The sequence below is a fragment of the Arvicola amphibius genome, chromosome 2 (genome assembly GCF_903992535.2).
Source record: "Arvicola amphibius chromosome 2, mArvAmp1.2, whole genome shotgun sequence".
NCBI classification, from domain to species: domain Eukaryota; kingdom Metazoa; phylum Chordata; class Mammalia; order Rodentia; family Cricetidae; genus Arvicola; species Arvicola amphibius.
Window position 1 is genome coordinate 132,087,116 of NC_052048.2, and position 23,441 is coordinate 132,110,556.

Here is a 23,441-nt window from a genome sequence, read left to right on the forward strand (position 1 = left end):
TGTCTCCACATTGGCTGTGTGAGAAGCCAGGACTGGGGAGTCCCAAAAACCTGGTTCAAATCTTGTCTGTGTCCTTTCCTTACTGTGTATGCTTGGGCAACTTTCTCAGCATCCTGAAAGTTCCACATCTTCAGTGAGATGCTGTGCTTACAAGTTATCATAAGGGTCAATTAAATAACACCAAGGCTCTAGGGACAATTCCTTCCCATGAGTGAGGGTTATTTTGATTGTCAATTTGAGTGGACGAAGAAACACTCAAATTGTGATGTATGCAAAGGTGACACACACCTTTGCATACATCAGTGAGGGTGTTTGTGGAGTCAGTTAACTGAGGGTGGAAATCCCATTCAGAATGTGAGTGGCAAAATTCCCACGGGCCGATGTCCTAGACCAAGTAAAGAGAAAAAGTTAGCTAAGCATGAACACCCAGGGCAGTTGTCTGGGAGCCGTGGCACCCACTTCCAGACACAGGCTGGGTGCTCTCAATTATGCTAGTGAAAGAAGATGTGAGGTCTCCACACCTGAGGGACCCGCCTGGGCAGACTCATGAGCCTGACCTTTGTCAGACCCTCCAATCCCACCTGCCTCAACTTGGGAGCAGTGGGGTGGCCCACTGCAGCTAACACTGCGTCTTAGCTTGAATCTCTTAGGCTTAGCTCTCTCGGGTGCTCAGGATACCTTCATGCATGGTGAATGAAAGGATACAAAGGAGGGACACATGGGGTGGTTGTGGCTGAAGATTTTATTTCAAGCAAGCCAGCCTGGTCAGGCCAAGGCTCCCTGGCGTCAGCCACCTGGTTTCAGGCTCTGAACTCGAAGTAAAGGTCCCTCCGTTGCCGCTCTTGTGAGGAGACTCTCTTCCCTGATGGGAAAGTCTGGTAGGGCTTCAGGTAGTCGGGGGACACTCTTAGAAGGTGCCACTTACTCTTCGGGCTCAGAGGAGGCCTGGGGACAAGGATGGGGCTGTCGTCAGGCAGTGTGCCTGGTGGGAAGGGTAAAGAGTGTTCACCATAACCCCATGTACCCACAAGGCTCTGTGGCCCTGTGGCCATTCAGCAGTGTGACATCTGCAAAGTCACATGGACTTGGGTATGGGTGCTGGTCCCATCTCCTGCTGGAAGCAAATCCATGTAACAGTGAGCTGCTGTTACTGTTACATTATTGACGCTGTTCTAAATGAAGCTCTGCAGAGAAGGCACCTAACATAAAGCAAGGCAAGGAGTAAACACTCAGCTGTTCTAGGAGATGGTGATGTTACGGTAAGGATGATGGTGGTGATGGATGGTGAATGCGATGGTGGTGATGATGGTGAAGGTAATGGGGATAATGATGGTGATGGTGGTAATGGTAATTGTGATGAGGGGAAGGTGAGGAAGGTGACGATAATGGTCATAATAATGGTGGTGATGGTGGCGGTGGCGGTGATGTGGTGATGGCAGTGATGGTGGTGGTGGTGGTGATGATAGTAATGGTGATGATGGTGGTGATAGCGGTGATGGTGATGGTGGTGATGATGGTGGTGGTGATGGTAATTGTGGTGGTGATGGCAGTGATGGTGATAGCGGTGATGGTGATGGAATTCCAAAAAGGTAGAGACTCTCCAGGCTATAGAACTGATCATTGGCCTTCCCTAGGCACTTAAGATTAGCTGTCTGGGGCAGGCATGGCACTGTCTTATGGACTACCAGGTAATTTGGTGAAAAAACAAGATCCAGTAGTCTTGAAGATTCAAGAAGAACACATCTGGCATGATGCAAGAGGACCTGTCTCCATGGAGACACGCTCAGAATTGCCTCATTAGAGAGAAGGTCAACTCAAAGGCTGAGTTGATGATAGCAGACATGGGTCTCTTTCCAGACTAGGCCTCCAGCCACCAGGCCACCCAGCACAAGCTCCTGAGGTCCTCCCTGGACTCAGTTTACCTGTTTATCCACAGAGAGGCACTTCTAGAAGCAGTGGGACAATGTCTGCAAAATCTATCGAACTGTGTGGGAACAGTTGCTTATCGACATCTGGATGCTGAGGCTGGGGCTCTTGAGGTGCGCAGGGCTTAGGGAGGGTTGAAGCCCCAAACCTGCCCACTGACCTCCTAAGAGCCCCTCCCCAGAAAAGGGAGGTGGGATGCACAGATCAGGTGAAGAATGAATGGGCTTGGAGTGTTGCGTCTCTAGCCAGGCACAAATGACAGCTCTACCAAAGCCACAGGCACCTAGGAATAGGCTTGCGTCCCTTGAGTGGCAGGAGGAAAGACACTGCCTGGCTCACCTTACAGAGCAAAATAGGTCTGACCTGGTGGTGGGCCGAGGCTCTCCCAGATAAGCCCAGGCGTGAGGGTTAGGCTGTAACATGCTTTCTTACATGTTTTTACTTGGTTAGTTAAGCTTTTAAGATGTTTTCAAGTTCTTAGTGTGCAACTAGGTTCCCAGAACAACCCAGACTGGGCTCCATAGGAGAAGGCGAGAAGGTGGGGGTGGCAAGCCCATCCCTAGTGGATGTAGTGTCCCATTCAACCACTAGAGGGCAGCAGCAGCTCCAGGTTTGGACTGGTGCAGCTTTGAGACCAGGCCTTTGCAGAAGAAGGGGCAGGTTCCCACCAGCAGAGGCTGTGGAGTATGCATCTGGTCAGGAAAGCACTTCCTGATTGTGCCCAAACAGGTTCCTGGCATTCTCCCTCTACCAGTTCCTGGGCCTGGGACCTTCTCTGCAATGCAACTGCTTCTGCGCGGCAGGCGCCACAGGTTAGGTTGCTAATTGGTTTTGAGTGTTAGGGCTCTAGGGCCGGATGAGGAGTGGGTGCCCTGTGGATGTGTGTGTATGGGTGTTCCCAACATGGAGGAAGACAGGGACACTCACAAGTCAGTGGGTAGGGGGTACCGGTTCCGCTCCTTCACAGGCAGCACGAAGTAGGGAACGTGGGGCACCATGCCAGTCTTGTCCTGGTAGTACTGCCGCTGCTGTTGTACTGTCTACAGTTCAGTCAAAGAACACACAATGGGGTGTTACTGCGTCACCTGTTCCCGGCTGTACCTAGTCAGGAGTGAGAAGTCTCCTCCCATGCTCCTGGCAGAATCTCCAGGGATCCTGGGACTCTCAGCTCAGTGGCTAACCAGCTGTTGTCCTCAATGCCTCATGCCCACACAAGCATGCCCTGAGCACACCGCTGCCCACACAAACACACCGCTGCCCACACAAACACATCGCTGTCCACACAAGCTCTGCTTCTTCACTCCTGGAGCAACTGTGTCTGCGTGAGTCAAAAGGAAGAGAAAGGCTGCCACTGACCCACTGAGATGGTCCCATAGGTTCTCAAAACCTGGGATTGGCTACTCATCCTGTCCCTGGGAAACGTCCCTCAATCACTCTGGCATCAGGCAGTGTCTGTGTCCTTCCTACCAGGCTGTGTGTGAGTGTGTGTGTGTGTGTGTGTGTGTGTGAGAGAGAGAGAGAGAGAGAGAGAGAGAGAGAGAGAGAGAGAGAGAGAGAGAGAGAGAGAGAGAGTGATGTGGGAGGGTCTTCTGTTTGTGTTGATTTCATTCGTTAATAAAGAAACTGCCTTGGCCCATTTAATAGGCCAGCCCTTAGGTGGGTGGAATAGACAGAACAGGAAGAAGGAAGTAAGGTAGATGGCTCAGACAATTGCCCTGCCTCTCCTCTCTGGGACAGTCTCCATGAAGCCAGCCACCAGGCTGAATCTTTCCCGGTAAGACACCACTTAATGGTGCTACACAGATTATTAGAAATGGGTTAATCAAGATGTAAGAATTAGACAATAAGGGGCTGGAACTAATGGGCCAGGCAGTGTTTAAATGAATACAGTTATGTGTTGTTATTTTGGGTGTAAAGCTAGCCGTGTGGGATCCGGGCGGAATGAAAAGCAGGCCTGCCCGCAGCTACTCACTACAAGGGAGGGAGTGGAGTATGAAGGAAAATGCTGCCAAGAACAGGGCTCCTAGATTTAGCATGAACCAAACCCTCATTCCAACCAAGACCTGTGTGCTGTGCTGCGCTGCACTGGGGACACCGGATGAGCCGGGGAAGCAAAAGTATCAGGGGTATGGCTAGGTCCCTTTCATCCTCATCTCTTCATCAGACAGTTTGTTTCAGTGTGGGCTAAGGATGACCTGGGGCACACTCTAAGGGGAATGGGAACTGTGGAGGGTGAATGGGTACCAAGAAATTTCAGTGGAGCCTTTGATTGCGTATGGTTTTCCCTGGGGTTTGTTTTGGGTCTTTTCTTCAGGGAAGAAGTAAGCAAGCTGGCTAGTTTCACGTCAGTTTGATACAAGCTAGAGTCGCTTGGGAAAGGGGAACCTCAATTGAGAAAAAGCCCCCACCAGTTTGACCTGTAGGCAAGCCTGTGGGGCATTTTGTTGATTGGTGATTGATGTGAGAGGGCCCAGGCCTTTGAGGGTGGCGCTACCTCTGGTGGGTGGTCCGGAGCAGCCACAGGGAGCTAGCTAAAACACAGAATTTCCCCGTGGCTTCTTGCTCCGGCTCCTGCCTTCAGGTTCCTGTCCTGACTTCCTTTGATAGTGGACTGTAATATGGAAGTGTAAGCCAAATAAACTCTTTTCTCCCTAAATTGCTTTTGCTATGGTCTTTTATCACAGCAAGAGAGACTAAGAAAAGCCATGGACTCAAAAGACTAGAGGGAGCAAAGGAAGGGGCTGGGGCATCGTTGAAGGTTCCCCAACTACACTGGCTGTGGACCGAGCAAGACAGAACCACAGAAACCCCTGGACTACAGAAGAGCTCGTCGGGCCCTGAAACTCTGTTTTTTTTTTTTTTTTTGTTTGTTTGTTTTTTGTTTTTCGAGACAGGGTTTCCCTGTAGTTTCTAGAGCCTGTCCTGGAGCTAGCTCTTGTAGATCAGGCTGGCCTCGAACTCAGAGATCCGCCTGCCTCTGCCTCCCGAGTGCTGGGATTAAAGGGCCCTGAAACTCTGAAAAAGGCACCACCACCCCTCCCAGCCGTCCAGGCCTTTCCAGGCGGGGGCTGCGGGCAGCTCACCTGGTAGAAGTTAGTGATCTCGAAGTTGCGCCTGCTGTCCAGGTTGAACCGGGTGTAGATGGGCAGATGCAGCCAGCGATCCCAGTTCTGCACTTGGCTGCTCAGCACCAGGGAGGGGTTAGGGGAGAAGATGGTGGGAAAGCGGCCTCCACTGAGAAGTGCATAGCTCTTCTCCAAGGCTGTATTGCGGAGGTCCTGGAAGTACTTAAAGGTGGTGTTGCCATATGGGGAGCCGAAGGAGGAAGCCACACCGGGGACATGGCCTTTATACCTGCAGTGACAGTGGGGAGGGGTGGGTGGAGGAAGATGCAACTTCATGACAACCATAGTAGCTCTCAGACAGGCCCTTGGCAACTGAGGGTTCTTGTGTCCCTCGGCTGTGAAAGAATTCTTAAAGAGCACTAGCCTGGGCTGGAGAAATGGCTCAGTGGTTAAGAGCATTGCCTGCCCTTCCAAAAGTCCCGAGTTCAATTCCCAGCAACCACATGGTGGCTCACAACCATCTGTAATGAGGTCTGGTGCCCTCTTCTGGCCTGCAGACATACACACAGACAGAATATTGTATACATAATAAATAAATAAATAAATAAATAAATAAATTTTTAAAAAAGAGCACTAGAGCACTAGCCTGCTCAGCTCTTTAGGGGGAAGGTCATGTGAACAGGCCTCTGGGCCGCTTCTTTGGCACAGAGGGGTTGGCTGGGTTGCTGTCCTCTAGACCACAGACCTCTGAGCCTCTCAAGGGGACTACGGGCAAGTGACCCGCACACAGATCCCCCAGCTCTTTAAGGACTGGCCAGAAGATTCCAGGGCTCTGTCTAGTCCTGGTCTTCTGCAGTCATCTTGTTATAGGAGTCAGGAGAAGTTGGCGGGCTCAGCAGTGAAATGCTGTGCGTGTTTGGTTTTCTGCAGCACAGCCCTGGCTGGGTCTCGCTCCCATGAGCGAAAAGTTCCCTAAAGTCATTGCACCTCCAACTAAACTTGTTTTCAAGGCTAAGCAGAGCTGATTCCAACTTTGATGTTTTAATTGAAGAGATTGGAGTTGGAAAGGTTGGAACGTTGAGGGTCCAGAGCCTAATCACATTCTATCCCGGGCTATCAATAGACCACTAAAGAGCCATGCCTTGCCTGCCTTTGTGCCCAACCTAATATCCAATGACTAATAGGTAAAGACAGTTTTGAGGGCATTAACTTAAAACCCTATTTTCTACCAACCGAAAAGCTAAGTAACAACACCATCAGATAAGATGTGGGGACTATGGGGCTGGAGAGATGGCTCGGTGGTTAAGAGCATTGCCTGCTCTTCCAAAGGTCCTGAGTTCAATTCCCAGCAACCACATGGTGGCTCACAACCATCTGTAATGAGTTCTGGTACCCGCTTCTGGCCTGCAGACATATGCACAGACGGAATATTGTATACATAATAAACAAGTAAATAAATATTTTTTTAAAAAATGTGGGGACTGTAACAGAGGACACTTTACCTACTCCAATGCATTTTTAAAGGGTCTTGATTTGTGACTTTTTTATTCTGTTACTATAAAAACTTCATCAAACCATTATCACATTGGAACACGGAATACAGGGTAACCTAACACTGAGTTCCGGGCCCACAGGCACCCATATTTGGCTCTAGAATAAGCTCTCTTCTCTCCTTCAAGGTGAGAGTTGTGTTGTTTTTAAATTCTTTTTGAAAAGGTCGTTCATGAGTGCTAGATTTCCTTCATGTCCCTCTGCCCCCCTTCCAACTCCTCCAAACTCCTTGTAATTGTGGTTTTCAGGTTGACATCCCCATGACCTCACAAGACGCTTGTCCAAATGACCTGGGGGACCTGACCAAGGATCTGTGTTGCCAAACACCCTAGAACAACTCTTTTGATGCCAGGGAGGCCCAGCAAGAGGGACAGAAGATGGGCTTAGTGACCCTTCTGAGACGGGAGACCCTTGGCTACACGAGGCTTACAGAGAGAGGCTGCTCAGCACGTCAGACAGACTGAAGCTTTCTGGTCTATGTGGTCCCTATTGCCTTCCAGTCCTCACATTCCAGCACCTGACTCTCCTTCAGAGAAATTCTGCCCTTGAAGTTGCTGATAATGACCTCCCCGCTGTTAGCACAGAGGACATCTCCCCCCTACCCTGGACATATCACTTTCTATTACCCTGTTCTTTGTGCCCACTTCTCTGTTCATTCTTTTGAGTCTCTTCATCCTTTTCCATTCATCTGAGGGAGAGGGCGAGAGAGAGACAGAGAGAGACAGAGAGCGCATACATGTGTGGAGGTCAGAGATCGATGTTGGGTTCTTCTTCCATTGCTCTCCACCTGATCTTTTGAGACAGGGTCTCTCACTGAATCCAGAGCTTACCTGGTTGGACGAGCTCTCTATTGAGCTCTGTGAGCCCTCCAGACTCCCAATGCTCAAGTTATTGATATGTTCTGCCGTACTTGGACTTTAAGCTTTTATGTGTGTGCTAAGCAGCTGGACTCAGACCCTCAATCCACCTGTTTTAGTCACTGTTCTATTGCTGTGAAGAGACACCATGGCCAAGGTAACTCCTATAAAGGAAAGCATTTAAATAGAAGCTTGCTTAGAGTTCGAGAGGCTTAGTTTATTATCATCAGTAGCCGTGAGTTACATTCTGATCTATAGGCCAAGAAGAAGAGAGAAACACTGTGCTTGGTATGAGCATTTGAAATCTCAAAGCCCATCCCCCAATGACACACTTACTTCAACAAGGCCACACCTACTCCAACAAGACCACACCTCCAAATCCTTCTAATTGTGAGGATATACTGAATCAAAAAGCAAGACCTAATGTCGGGGTCCAATGCCCCAACATAAACTACTTTCCCTCTCTGGACCAGTGTGGAGGCACGCGGGAATAAAGACACAACTCCCATGATTTTATTGGGAGGGAGATTCTCAGTGATCCCTGATGAAGTCCTGAGTTGACATTATGAAGAATTCCTCCTGCTTTATTCTTCAAACAGTCTTTATACCAAAACTTAACTGAGGGCAAATATATTAGCATTTTGTTTCCTAGGTAACCAGGTGAATGGCTTTTAGTCACATCCACAACTACCTGTCTGCTCTGTATGCTAGCTGTCACGTAAGTTTGAATCAGCATCTCTATCAGGTATCCTCCAAATTACAAAGAAAGGAGCAAAACAACATCTTGACCCTTTGTTAGGGCAGAGACAGGCTGTCTGGAGAGCTACGTGACCACCTCAGGTGGAGCCTATGGCTTTAGAGCCTGGCTGCCACACCATATAGAAATATAAGCCTACAACCTAAAATCAGCAGGACAAACTCCAAATTCTGCATCTCCATGTCTGATGTCAAAGCACTCTTCAGCTCTCCGATTCCTTTCCGCTTTGTTGACTGCAACACACTTCTCTCTCTTTGGCTGGTCCCACAACCAGTCGGCAGTTCTTCTTGGCAGGCATCTCCAACATCTCGAGGTCTCCAACAAAGTCCAGCCTTAACTTCACAGCTTCACAGGATGGCCTCTCTGGATCTCCGTACAGGGACACCCTTGATGTACATCTGGCCTCAGCAGCTTTCCTTAGCCACAGAGGGAGATTCCGCAGTCCCTTTCCTTTATGTTCCTTGGTAAACCCAGAACGACACGGTCAAAGCTGCCAAATTCTTTTGCTTGTTGGGACTGGAACTCGGGCCCTTTTGTTCCATTGCATGTCTATCAGTTTTCTGTTGTTGATGGAGTCCTTCACTGCTTAAACTTTCCTTTAATTTCCTCTCACAACCTCTTAAGGGCTGGGGCTCCTTTGGGGTCTGTTCTGACACACACGGCATGGCCTTAACCATAATCTAGCCTAGGAGTCCTCTTCAAGCACAAAGTACACTACACATCTCCCTTGGTCCTTCCAGAACGAGACTTCTCACACCTACTTTGCCCGACAGTCTGGCCTTAACTCCATGAAGAGTTCTCCCTAGCTATCCATGTAAAAGTGTAGATATCTACCCCTCCCATCCGGCTAGGCAGCAAGTCCCATCATCCCTCCACCTGGATCGCTTAAGCTCAGCCATATCTCCTTCATTGAAACTTGGGCCACAGCACCCTTGCTCTCCTAACTGTGCTCAAACCTCTGCTCCTTGAATCCATTTCCACAATCCAGACATGGCACTGCCCAACATCAAATCCTTGGTGAAGTAGTTTAAAGCCTACCCACTTGAATCCTCAAGGTCACCGAATGTCCCAGGCCTAAAGGACCACTGTGATTCTATAGGTGACATGTTCCCTTGCTCTCTGTGCCCTCTCTTCTTCACCTCCTCCTGAAATCAGGATGTCAGCCTGTTTATTCCACTCCCTCCTGTGAATCATTGCCCCCCACACACACACACTAATTTTTTTTTGTAGCCTTGGCTGAGTTGTAGACTAAGCTGGCCTCAAACTCAGATATCTTCCTGCCTCTAGGTCCTGAGTGTATTACCCTGCTCTGCTTCCCAATACCAAATGGATCCTTAAGACTTGTCAAATACCACACCTAAGAGCTTCTTCCTCTTCCAGGTCTAAATGATTATATCTGTTCCCTTTGCACCCTAAAGTTCCCTCCATCACCTGCGCCTCTCTCTGTGCTGTTCAGAGAGCTACCCTCTTAATGCCCTCAGATGGCAAGCTTCTCAGATGCGGGATGGGTTTGTGTTTTACATATTTGAGTCCCTGGTTCTTCATAGTTGGTTTGGCAAATTAGGTATGTGGGGAGAAAACAAGCTGTTTATTAAACAGATAAAATGATGAGCAGATAGAATATCTACAGTAGCGGTAATGGACACAGTTGAACCTAGATTATCAAACACCAGAAGGCCAGTGACCATATTCCTGAGACTTCCAATACATGTCCTAAGATGACAACCACTCTCCATGAGAACTTATGGGCAACCACACACCAGGGAAACCCCAGTTAAGCCCTGGTGGTACAGGGAACTACAGCTTGTCTGTTTCTACATTCCTGACTCTTATCCAGACCCAAGAGGGCCCCTTAGACCTTTCTGCCTCTTTGCAATGGGTGCAGGCCCAGAATTAATACATGATTTCTTTCCCTGTATTTTCAGGGGAAAAAAAGCAAGAAAACCATGTAGAGTGACAAGCAGACCTGCTGGTTAATTTCCATTGTGATCAAAATATCTCAAGTCCCTCCGGCTCTGGTCCTATCATTCCCTCCAGTGGGCCTGCCTGGGATCTGGTAACAAGGATGTGCCTGACTCAGAGTGGCATGAAGTAGGCCGCAGAGGTGGCCAAGCTAGGAGATCTCATCACTGGCTTCGTGGGTCTCTCTCCAGTCCTTCCCTCTATTCTTTGACTCTGTGGGCTCTCAATACCTTTCCATCCACTCCAGAGCCCTTTCTTCTGGATCCTCCTGGACTTCCTGCTGACAGCCATGCATCCTCTGATGTAGAAATTGAGGGCTTGGGAGTCTTTGCTGATCTCTCCTGAGAGCCTGTGTGGCCACCATGGCCACTTCTGGAAGATAGAATCCTCCTTTCTACCATGGTACACCCCACCTGTGTCTGGAGTCTTACCTTTCTTGCCTTCTGTTTTCCTCAGCCTCTGCCCTTCCTCCCTGCCATCTTTAATGTCTCCTTCTCTCCTCACTTCTGACCTCTGCCTAAAGATGTGCCCTAGTCTTTTCTGGACTGTGAAGTTCTGTAGGAGACTTTGCTGCTGCTCACATCTTACCCTTTCTCCTTTCTGTCTCCATCTCTCTAAGGAATGCCCCAGAACTTCTGTCTTTGCTTCTTCAACCCTGCTCTTTCCTGACCTCTCTCAGTCCCACTTCTGTCCCCTCACTGAACCATAAACCTCTACTGGTTGAATCAAGGCCATCCAGGGCCATCCAATGTCTTTGGCTCACACTGACCCTCTGCTACATTTGTGCCGATGATGATTCCTGCTTGGAAGGAAGAACTTTGAGAAGCAGAAGCAGAGTTCCTGAGATGTCTCATGTTGTAGAGGAAACCTCCTAAAAATGCAGCTCCAATAAGCTGCAAAGCCAAAGACAACAGTTGTGAAGGGAGGTGTTGCTTCACCTTTCCTTAGCTTCAGTGAGACTAGAGCTCCGTGACTCTCTTGCTGCTATGTTTTGGGGTGAGTTGACTGGGAACGTCGGGATGCTTGTAGCTAGCTTTCTCTCCTCTTCTTTGAAGGAGAAACACATGCTTTGCCTCACCATGAGAGAAGCCCCAATTAGTTTGCCTTATAAGAATTGTCGTGGTCATGGTGTCTCTTCACAGCAGTAGAAACTCTAAATAAGACGCCATACCAATATAAAAGAAAGAAAAGAATGGAGGGAGGGAAGAGTGTGGGTCGCAGAAAGCACTCTGCAGGAAGCATGACTTGAGACTATGACCCCAGCCAGGGGGCCAGTCAATCCTTTCCTAGCACGAAGATGTGAAAATAAAACAGCACAGCTCTCCCTAAAAGAGGAGTTGAGTGGCAAACCCTGCCAATCAAGAGGTGATTCAAAGGAAGAACTAAGCTCAGTCAAACAGGGCCTCTGTGAGAACGAGGGCTGGTGATCTTCCAACCTATTCACGAACACGGCTAGGAATAGCAGCCAGGTGAGCGCTGCTTGCAGAACAGAAGCGAATGTTATAAAACCTGTCAAGGCAAAAATAACTTGAGCAACCAAAATTGAAAGGTGGGTGGAGGGGAGATGGGAGCACACCGAGAATGTCTCCGAACAGTCAACCCATGCCATCGAAAATGGAAATGCCACCAAAAGTACACGACGTAATGACTCTGTCAGCCGCTGTTGGCTTTCAGTCGCTCTCTCGCTGCCTACCCCCACCCCCACGCACCCCAGGATCTTGGAGGGATTAATATCTTTTTCTGATGAGTTGACATTTATCTAAAGTCTGCCTGATCTTCCCTTTTATTTCAGTTTCCTTCTCTTACATCCTAGTGAGATTAAATTTCACACTTTCATTTTGAGAGAGAAAATCAGGGCTGATTGTATTCTTTTACAAAATCACTTTTATGTGGCTTCACATCTGGCCCCTTTTTCAGACCTAAGGTAGGGGTCACCAAATGGTAGCTTTCGGTGTTCATATGCTCCCCAAAGCTCTCTCTGCTTTCCTCTCCCCAACACCTATACTCACCAGGACAACCTCAGTTCTCCTAGAGTTCTTCAACCAAGTCCTTCCCTTCCCCCTCTGTCGTCCGGTCCATCTCCTCTACAACCACTACTATAGTCTGTGTCCGGGTCAGGGCAATCTTCCTCACCATGGCCCACTTCCCCCCAGACACCCAGGCCTAGCAGAGTTGCACACTGTGTTGCGCCCTTAGTCTCTGATGCCATCAGCAGCTCCTCTACCTGCAGGGCTGCTCTTCTGCCTCCAGAGGATTTGCCACCTTCTCATTTGGGAAGAGCCAGTACCTCACCCTGCACCTCCCTGTGAATGTTTGCCTCTGGGATTATCATCCTCACATTCAGACTCAAATCCACACTTATCCTGGTTAGTATTGTGTTTGGTTTTGTCAACTTGACACAGCTAGAGTCATCTGGGGAGAGGGAACTTCAACTGAGAAAAGGCCTCCATCAGATTGCCTGTAGGCAGGTCTGTGGGGGTACTTTTTTTTTTTTTTTAAATGAGTGATTGATGTGGGAGGTGCCACCCAGGACAGGTCATCCTGGGGTATATATAAAAAAAAAAGCAGGCTGAGCAATCTATAGGGAGCAAGCCACTAGCAGTGTTCCTCCATAGCCTTTGCCTTCGGGCTCCTGCTTGGCTTGAGTTCCCACTTCGAACTCCCTCCATGATGGCCTATGATTGGGTTTGCAAGGTAAATAAACCCTTTTCTACTCAAGCTGCCCCTGGCCAGTGTCTTAACACAGCAATAGAAAGCAAACTAAGACAACATGTGTCTACCTCTGTGTTCTTCCCCAGCCCCAGCCCCAGCACTCAATACATGCCCATGGGAGGAGCGACAAGTCCCGAGATCGCTGGAGGCACAGTGTTCCTGGCCTGTTCTAAAGGGAGTTCAGATTTCCAGCGTGCATAGAGCATCCCGCCCACAGGGCAGTGGGCTCCTCAGAAGATAAGAGCTGTGGAAATGAGACTTGTCCTTAGGATTCTTCTCCTTGCCTTCCCCCAGCTCCCTGCCATCCTCCTCCTCTGCTCCCTGCCTTCCCACCCTCGCTGAATTCCAAGACATTTGCATCCCAATAGAATAGAAGCCCCCTCCTCCGCAACTCTCTTAAGTTCTGCCTGGCTTTCCTTCTGAAGTCACAGCTCTGCCAGGTGTGTGCCTGTGCATGCATTCTCATTAGTTAGCACTCTGAGGACACAACAAGAAGCTAGGCATGTGTCCCTTGGCTGCACCTGGATGTGCGGGCTTTCAACAGACCCCATTGGACTCCATACTAGGACCTTCTGTTGCCCTGTTTCCGTTGGCCCTTTGACAGAGGAGAATGGCAGTGGCACAAGCTTATCTCCTACCCACCCCTTCTTCTCTTCTTGCCCATTCATCTGCCCCTATGTTTCTCCATCTACCTGCATATACAAGCTAGGAGATGCTGAGCCAGGCTCCCAGGCCAAGACCACAAATGGATTCTAAGGCCTATTGTGGATCCCTATGTGTTCAGGGAGCAATCCCATCCCTGCCTCTTAAGAGCACTGGCTGGCCCCATAGCTGACATTAAAATTAATTACCATGAGCATCAGGGATCCCTTGAGCAGCCTTATTAACTAATTAACTTGCTGCATTTGGCGTGTTCCCATTCCGCGCACAGCCTCTTCTCTGCCGTACCTTCCACTGAGGATGGAGCTGAAGGCATCCTCCCACCCCATCCCCTGGCAGAACCTGTGAGGGCTCCCCACTGCCTATGGAATTAAGAAGAAAGCAGGCCAGCTTCGGGGGTGGGGGGAGTCCCTAGCTGTGGACCTGCGTGAGGAATCTTGCCAACCTTGTTCTTAACTTCCCTATAGAAACTTTCACACTCTCCAACTAGACTGCCGCTTTGAGAACACAGAACCTCCAACCCTTGCTTTTGCTCAAGCCTTCCCTCCATCCAGAGGGTACATCCCTTTCATCCAGAGGGTTGCCTCCCCTCCTTCTTCTCCCTCCCCTTCTTCTTCTCCTTCCTCTCCCTTCTCCATGATCATATCTGCCATTCCAGGAGATGTCAAGTACACTCTTTTTCTTAAACAGTGCTGTGTATTGAACCTAGGGCCTCATGCACACTAGGCAAGTGCTCTATCATTGAACTAAATTCCCAACCCAAGTACTCTCGTGTCCAGGAAGCCTCGACTGATTAATTCCAAGGCCCTGCTCACCCACTGTTCAGCTGTCTATTCCTTGTCCTGTCCACATTCTGTTGTATTTGAAATGGCCTGAGCCCTTGGGGTAGTCTTTCCACTGTTTCTATTTGTGCTCCTGCCATTCCTACCCTAAGGTGCTCTGTAAGTGTTTACGGGACTGAATTGACAAGCAGGGGCTCGTTTTGGAGAGCCCATCTTTCTCTAGGAAAGGAGGAGAACCTCTGATACATAGTCTGGTTTCCAGGCTCCAGATGCTCTGTTCTCTGGGCTCCTTAACGTCCCAGGAGGTGTGAGAGGCACCGGTCGCCTAAGCAACACCTCAGGTCAGCTCGGGGCTGAGATCTAAGGAGGAGATGGCTTTGGCAGAGGTGCAGAGAGAAGAAAGGTAAAATGGTTTGCCGGAGGACCACAGCAAATGAGAACAGGCTTCCACCGGGATGCGACTCCCCGAAGGGCAGAGTCCAGAGGAAGCGAGTGGGGTTTCAGAGTCTGATATCTGCCTGGGTGCCACCTATGCATGTAGCTGAGACGAGAGAATCACAGAAGGTAGCTGCCCACTGGCCTTAGTCAGACCCCGCAGCCTAAGGCTGAGCTGTCAGAAGGTTGCATGCTGGGAGAATCCTTTTAAAAGATGCTTAGGCTGGGGCCTGCCCTTTCACCAAGGTCCTTCACTCTGGAATCACTGGGGAAGGCGTCAGAACTTTTACCTTGATGCGTGACTCAAGGAAGGATACAAACAAAAGCTCTCACATCTAACATGGAGGCCCACATCCGGGTGAGACAGCCTCTGTTTCATACTTCACAATGGACTGGCCCATCTTGGAGGCAGCACCTCCATGTGTTAGGCCTGCCTTGAGCCCTGCCCAACTCTATCTGCTCTGTTCCACCTTTTCTTTCTCATCCCAGAAGCCATAGGCCCCAGGGAGCTGGCAGATGAGGGAATGGTTGACTTGCTTGACTTGGCCTCAAATGAGTGGTTGCAAAAACTTCAGTTATGGCCCGGTGGTGGTGGCGCACGCCTTTAATCCCAGCACTCGGGAGGCAGAGGCAGGCGGATCTCTGAGTTCGAGGCCAGCCTGGTCTACAAGAGCTAGTTCCGGGACAGGCTCTAAAGCTACAGAGAAGAAAGAAAAACCCTGTCTCGAAAAACAAAAAAAAAAAAAAAAAAACAAAAAACAAAAACAAAAAAAACTTCAGTTATGTATCTGTGCTTAAAAGACTAGTTTTAAAAAAAACAAATGAATAAATCACTAGTGTAAAAATATTGATTATTTAAAGTTGTAATTAAACAAATGGTATGAAAACTAAGATAATAAGTGTGCAAACAATTATCACTCATGCGTATATCATCTGTGTTCTCTAGTTTTTATCTATGGGATTTTACTGTGCAGATACAGACAAGCCTCCACTTCCAGGAGGATTTATCTGTCCAAAAATCTCCAGGTATTCAATTCTCTGTATTCTCTTTCTTCCTATACATATGGGTTTACGATAAAGTTTAACTAGAGATTAGCAATAACTAATGGTGTAATGAAATAATTACAATACATTAATACAAATTATTTAAAGCTTATGAGTCATTTGTCCCTGGAAGCTTCTATTCTTATTTTCAGACTGAGTTGACCTTGGGAAGCTGAAATTGCTGAAAGTTGATATCCCATGTGGTGGTGTGTTACCTCATACCTTCTTAGATTTAGAGCCCCCATGGTGACATTTTGAAACTAGCTACCTGGAGGGCTTCTGACATAGATCCAGGAGAATTCTACAAACCCATGCTTTCTTCTCTGGAGTGAGTTTCAAGAAGAAGGTTGGGCATGAATGAACGTACAGAGAGCCTAGGCAGGCTGGTGGAGGTGAGGGGCCACACCTGATCTGCAGCAGATGGCAGACCCTCACCTGCGGTCTTAACCCTTCAAAAGGTTTATGGTCCCAGGGAATGTGACCCAGGAGTTCTCTGCCCAGTACAGTGTGGCACCTAAGCCAGGTACATACAGGTAGCATCTACAATCTACAGAAGGTGTCTGGAGAATGTGATACTTCAAAACAGCAAGAAACAAAACAGGCCATCTTGACAGCCATCTGAACACTGTCATCGTCATCATCATCGTCGTTATCACCATCATCATCACGATTGTGATCACCCTTCTCATCCAGAGCAGCCCCTTGGAGCGTCAGGCATTGAACACAGCGGTGTTGTAACGAACAGCAACAGATAACAGCTACCAAGAGCAGGGCTCTGTGCGCATTGATTTACCTTCCTCTAACTTGCACACATGTCTTCATTAATAGATAAGGTAAGTAGAGTAGCGTGGGGATAAAGACTTCCCCAAGGTAATGAAATGATAAGGGCCCATTCAAGCCCCGGCTGGCTGACTCCAGCATCTCTAACCTTCTCCTCTGTTCCCTCCCTGCCCAGTCAATGGGGCCTGTGATGGACTCCAGGAAGGTTCAGGTAGATATTGGGATAAAGCAGAACATTAAAGTCATGAAGGCGCGTGGAGTGGCCCTGGGCAAGAAGCTCATTCCTCCTCTTGGTGGCTATGAAATCTTTTTTACTTAATAATTTTGGGGGGATGGTGCCGTGTGTCATGGCCAGTGTGCAGAGGTCAGAGAACTGTCAGGAGTATGTTCTCTCCTCCTGCCACCATGTGGGTCCCAGGATTGAACTTGGATCATCAAGTTCCTTTACCCACTGAGCCATCACACTGGGCCTTAGAGACCTTTTCATACAGGGGCTTGGAATGGACATATCACAGTGTGAGCCTGGCACATAGTTGGGGATTTATGGTATTACTGCCAGGTACCAGAGACCTGGCTCCATCCCAGCTCTTACAGTCACCAGCAGGAGATCATGCATAGGCCCCCATGGCCATATCTGAAACAGCAAGAATTTGGGCTATGAGAGCTGTGTGGTCCTCACCACCTCTGCCTGTGGATAAAACTACAAAGGAGGTGATTTGAGTGTCTGAGAGAGACTGGCTGTTCTTTAAAATCTGTGATTAATGTTTGAAAAAGAACAGGAAAAAATAATAATTATCCAGGCGAGGTAGGGGATCCTGGATTCCTTCATTAAGTTAACAGAGTTGCCAGTGAGGTGTAGAAACACCAGATGGCTTACTTCATTCCTGGTTCATGGGGACCTTTAATGAAAGCACCCCCTTTCCCAGCATGATCTTAACAAGAAAGCAGCAGACATGGGCTCAGCTGCTCAGCCTAGTCCAGGCTAGTGAAGCCTCCTTTATGGCCACTGGTCATTACTCTTTCCAAAGGCATCATGGGATAGGATGCGGCTCTTGAGGGAACTGTAGATAATCAGTATGTTAAGACAGGCACTGTGGGGGTTGCCCTGAAATTATAGTTCCCACAACTTCTAGAGGGAGGGAATTGTGTGGCAGGGCCTCAGGCACCCCGGGTCTTGCTCAGCAGGCAGCAAAGAACCAATGGGTCTGACGGCAGAGGCTCTTCCAATAAAAGCCTGTGGAGGCTTAAGAAAAATAAAGTATCAATGTATGACAGACACCCAGAATCTGACAGAACCGCTGCTAACGATGGCCACAAAGATGGATTTGAACTAAACCGTACGTATTTATCTGAGAGTCAGGCCTGGTGCCATAGGCTTCTAATGCCAGCACTCAGGAGACTGAGGCAGGAGCATCAAAAGTTCAAGGACAGCCTAGCCTACCTCAAGAGCACAAGGTCTGTCTAGGTAACTTCATGAGACTCTATCTCAAAATCTAAAGAAAAGCCGGGCGGCGGTGGCGCACGCCTTTAATCCCAGCACTCGGGAGGCAGAGGCAGGCGGATCTCTGTGAGTTCGAGACCAGCCTGGTCTATAAGAGCTAGTTCCAGGACAGGCTCCAAAGCTACAGAGAAACCCTGTCTCGAAAAACAAAACAAAACAAAAATCTAAAGAAAAGAAAATCCAAATAGAAGGCTGGAACCCCTCAAGGGTAATCTCTCCCCTTACCTGTCTGTTTTCCCAGGATCCTAGAACGCCTGGCAATGCCCCATGAGCACCCAACATCTTTTCCAAGTGAAGAAAGAATGATCCGGCAAGCTCCAAGGTGAGCTGATCAACATGCCTGGCTTGCCTTTGGGAAACTACCATGCTTTTGTAAGACCACCTCTGTCTGGCGGCAGTCAGAGCAGCTTTTGAGCTGACTGAACACCAGAGAAAGGCCCCGTCCACAGACAGGCTGGATGGAAACTAGAGCCCCAGCCTCCATTGCAGCTACTTCAGCGTGTATTGTTTCTAAAATTGATGGTGCCTTGTTGCATCTTTTGGAAAACAATTTAAATTTTATGCAGAATATACTGTGTTCTGTTGAGGCTGGGGGTTTCCCGTTTGCAGTCTGCTCAGTTTGCAGAAGAGAGTATGTGTAAAAGTCAGATGGGTAGTGTACTCTACCAACTGTCAAATACTGCCCTGCCAGGCAGCCATGCCCACCCAGCCTCAGTCCCGCCTTCAATCCATAAATACTCATCTTCCTGGAAAACCCAGCATGCCCTCCTACTCCTCCTTACATTATTCCTCTGCTGCTCCAAACACACACGTTTTCATCTTTTCCTTTCTCACTCTGGCCCCATCCATAGCAGATGGCATCATCCCGGGCTAATTCTCACCCATCAACTTCTCCAGTCCCATCACCTGCCTGCCTGTTGTTATAGCAGAAAAGTCATGAAAGCCAAGAAGGAAAAGGGGCCAGGTGGGATTCCTTGAAGTCCCCCAGATTGGGAGGGCGGAGCATCGGAGTCCTGGCAGGTGTGTGCAGTGGGGAGGAGGAGGGCTCTGACGGGCAAGTTCAGGGGTGCCAGGGTGCCTGGCGGCTTACCCGGGCATGAGGGAGGGGGGCACGAAGGCGGCATTGAATTCGGTCAATAGTGTGCCCGCGCTACGGGAGGCCATGGTGGGGTGCTGCGAGCCCCAGCGCTGTGGCTCGGCTCAGCCCTGCGGTAAACAGCCAGCTGGTCACCCGGCAACCACGTGCCTGGCAACCCGAGTTCGTTCTGGGACAGTGTGCTCCCTAGACGGCCTCTCTCGCCCCACCATCCCCCACAAGTTTTCTGTGTGGCTGCCCCAAGTCTCCCTGGCATCCAGCCTAGGTGTTCATATCTACGATGCTCACATTTGGTGCGGAAGTGAAAAGGCTAGGTCCCTCCTGAAGAGGTTCTCAATGATTCAGTTTGGGCCACTAGGACGCTCAGGGCTCCCTCCATCTTTGAGGCTCCAAGAAATGGCTCCATGATGGGCCATCACTAGGTGTGTGGTTTCCCAACCCTGTCATTTCAGAATTCTGCATTCATTTCTTCATTACTCCCACCGTATCCCTTTGAGCTTCCTTTCCCATGTTCCTCAGACAGGGTGAGCTGTGTTTAGTGATTTGTACCTGTAATCCCATCTTCAGAGGCTGAGACAGGAGGATTGCTAGTTTGAGGCTAGTCTAGGCAACTTGGTTAGATGCTGACAGGAGCAGAGGAGAGACTGGGGAGGAGAAGGAGGGTGTGGATTTTATAGTTTGTGTCTAGAATATCCCTCACCGGCTCCTGTCTTGAGCCTTGTTCCCCGGTGGGTTTTGCTTTTCTTATAAGAGATGGTCTCTGGCAGGAGTGAGTGGCTACTAGGGGCACCCTTGGAAAGTCATGCTTTGGCCCCTAGTTCTGGCCTCGCTCTGTTTTCTCATTACTGAGCTATGAATGGAGCTGTCCTTCCTTGCCTCCCCACTATGCTGGGCTGAAACTTTTGTCTAAAATAAAGCCTGGCTCCGTTAAATTGTTTCTGTCCATTATTTTGTTAGGGTGATGTGGAAGCAAATGCTGAGCGTGTGGTTTTGTCTCAGTTCATTCTGGGCAGGAATCTTCAGGGTTGGGTTTTCCTCTAGTCATCAAAGCCCTAAAATCCACGTAAGATTTGCTTTACATAAACTGCCTCCCTCCATAAGGCTTTTCCAGAGGCAAATCTAGGTCCCATCAAGTATCCGGTCAATGTTAACCATCCCCAAGTTGATCTCTTCTCTCATATCAGCCTGGGAGAAGTGTCACCTGCTCAGGTGGCTCTGTAGATGGCAGCTGATGAAGACACAAACACGAATGAACTCAGAATGCCACTGCAATGAAGCCAAAGGTGGGTGAGTGGTTGCCAAGTCAGTGGAGGAAATGCCATGCAGTTCTACCTGCAGTTTCCTGAGTCTCCTGGGGGGACATTGCTGCACAAAGAAAACATTTGATAAAGTTGTTTTGTTTTTCATAGGGTTTCTCTGTTTAACAGACTTGGCTGTCTCGGAACTCGCTTTGTAGACCAGGCTGGCCTGAAACATGAGACCTGCCTGCCTCTGCCTCCCAAGTGTTGGGATTAGTGGGTGTGCACCACCACTGCCCAGCCAGGAAAGCTGTTTTTAAAAGGTGATCTGATGTGACATACAACAGGAAGACTTCCCAATGACTCCAGCTCTACAAGGTGACACGCTCCCCTCCTCCCCATCAGCGGCATCCCAGTTGGTCCAGCTCACGGACACACGGACACATCACCCCTGTGCTGCTCTGGACTTCTGTGTTTTCCCAGCATGACCTCTGACTCGGTGTGTCTGGGGCAGCTTTTGGGTGGTCAGCTGGTGGGGATAAGCTATGCTAACTGGAACTGCTGTCATCCTGCCAATGGGAAAACTGAGGTTTGGTGACAGTTCCTAGGGCAGCTTTGAAGGACGTTCCCTCAACATGCACAGGGCTGCAAAGGGCCCCCTAAAATTTATCCTTTATAGCGAAACACAACCAGGGGACCCCTGGGAAGCAGGGGTCTGCTAGGTACCACCGGGCCTTACAAAGATAGGTCCGTAAAATTAATTTTAAAGGGACATTAAACTTGGTCTTTAAAATTTTTAGATATTTGCTTTTATTCAGTATATGCATTTTCTAAGAATTTTCTAAACTCAGAGTAATTACATTTGCGTGGAAAAGGTGAGCAGAAACTGGGGAGGGAGAAGAAGAAAAATGAGCACACAGGGAAAAGGGTAAAGAACAAGGGAACAATTAGAAGAAACAGAGGCTCTTGGGTATCTGTAGGTCACTCCACTGAGGGTAACTCTGCTTCGAAGGGGTAACTCTACTACAGTGCATGAAAGTTTAGTGTTTCTCTCCTTAAACTTACAAACCCTTTATTGCATTTATTTATTTATCATCCATGTAGAGGGGACACACGGTCTGTCTGTCTGTCTGTCTGTCTGTCTCTCTCTCTCTTTCTCTCTCTGTGTGTGTGTGTGTTTGTGTGTGTGTGTGTGTGTGTGTGTGTGCAGGGGAGTCCATTGCTACAGCTCACATCTGGAAGCCAGAAGACCCGTCAATCCTCTCTTACCATACAGGTCCAGGGATCAAGCTCAGGTCATCAGGTTGGGTGGTAGGAGCCCTCACCTGCTGAGCCAGTCCATCAGCCCAAAGCCTGTAGACTTTTTGACAGGACACTGAGCTTTTGAGCCCTGTTCGTATTAGTTAGACTTCTATTACAGGATACCCTGTTCTTTGTCCTCAGCCTACGATGCGGGAGGTTGGAGTCCCGAGTCTTACACATTGCCCTACACAGAAGAAGCCCTGTGGCTTCCTAGTAGGGTACCTCCAGTGATGATCCCTATTTCAAGACCAGCTGCCTGAAATTCAAACCATGATCCCAGAGCAGAGCACCAGAAACCAGAGAAATGAGCAGCCCAGGGGCACAAACAGTACAGGGCCAGGTGGTCAGTACATTGCTACTTCTAGTGTTTTATTTCATAGGGACCAGCCCTTGGGAGCATTTTTCTAAGCTGCCTCATAGAAACTGCTTTCCAGACTCTAGGTGTGTGTGTGAGAGAGAGTGTGTGTGTGTGTGTGTGTGTGTGTGTGTGTGTGCAGACTCTAGATGAGTGTATGTGTCTCCAGACTCTAGGTGTGTGTGTGTGTGCAAACTCTAAGTGAGTGTGTGTGTATGTATGTATATATACAGACTCTAGATGAGTGTATGTGTCTCCAGACTCTAAGGGTGTATGTGTGTGTGTGTATGTGTGTGTGTGTGCGTGTGTGCAGACTCTAGATGAGTGTATGTGTCTCCAGACTCTAGGTGTGTGTGTGTGTGTGTGAATACATACTCTAGATGAGTATGTGTGTCTCCAGATTCTAGGTATGTGTATATGTGTGTGTAGTATGTATGCATCCACGTAGGCATATGCATGTATTTGTGTTTATGTGTGGAAGCCTGAGGTCAACCTCCACTGTCTTCCTTGGTCACTGCCTACCTTATTTATTTAAAGATAGGTCTCTTTACTGAACCTGAAGCTTATACATTCAGAGAAGTCTAGGTGGCCATTAAACCCCAGGGATTCTCCTATCTCCACCCTTCCCTTGCCCCAGAACTGGCTAGAAGCCCATGCCACTGCACCCATTTCTAAGACAAATGCCAGAATACAAACTCAGGTCCTCACACTCTTGTGGCAGATACTCTACCTATGGAGGCATCTCCATTGCCCCTGGGTGAGGCTTTTCTAAGTGTTACTTAGATCGTTCTGTGTTCAGAACGATCCATCCAGGCTGCCAGGCTTTCCTGTCCGTGTACCCCACGCCCTCCGATCACCCACAACCCTCGTGATTAGCTAGACAGAACAGGAGCCACCATAGACTCCCCAAGACACCTGTGTACCAATCAAAGCCCAGATTATGAAGTTCCTGATCCCCATGAAAAGAGGTGCCCTGACCCCACACCCACCCCATCCCCATGCCTGCTGCAATCTGTTGGCTCTTAGTGGCATAGAGCTTCCATCCTCCAAGTGGCAGGAGCTTCCATTCCAGGAGCTGAGAGAAGATACCTGAAGCTGGACAGACCTTTATCTAGGGGCTGGTGCTGCTGAATAATGAATTCAGCGTGCATTCCCAAGCCACTGGCTGGGTGTACAACACACACACACACACACACGCTACACACATGCTGGGCTGACAACTCAGAGGGGCGGGGCTGGCAGGGCTGCACGGCTCTGCTGAGCTGAAGAAGCAGCTCGCTGTGGTTGCCTTGGTCTCTGTGGGCAGCATCAGGAGGAGGCGGCGGCAGCCGGAGAAGAGGGAGGTGTGTGAGCCGCACTCAACCAGCTTGCTCCTTCCTGCTGCTCTGCCTGGCACTGCCCAGGCTCTCCCTGCCAGT

The 23,441-nt window shown here is 49.1% G+C and overlaps 1 protein-coding gene across 1 annotated transcript; it reads right to left on the reverse strand.

Moving 5' to 3' along the window:
- Positions 1–800: 800 nt before the first annotated feature.
- Positions 801–19,196, reverse strand: Fam166c (family with sequence similarity 166 member C). The gene is made up of 4 exons (XM_038317906.1): positions 19,123–19,196; positions 5,010–5,280; positions 2,854–2,966; positions 801–945 (listed from the first exon to the last, which is right to left on the reverse strand). Exons 1-4 carry the CDS (start codon positions 19,194–19,196, stop codon positions 801–803), a joined length of 603 nt encoding a protein of 200 aa, XP_038173834.1.
- Positions 19,197–23,441: the final 4,245 nt, after the last annotated feature.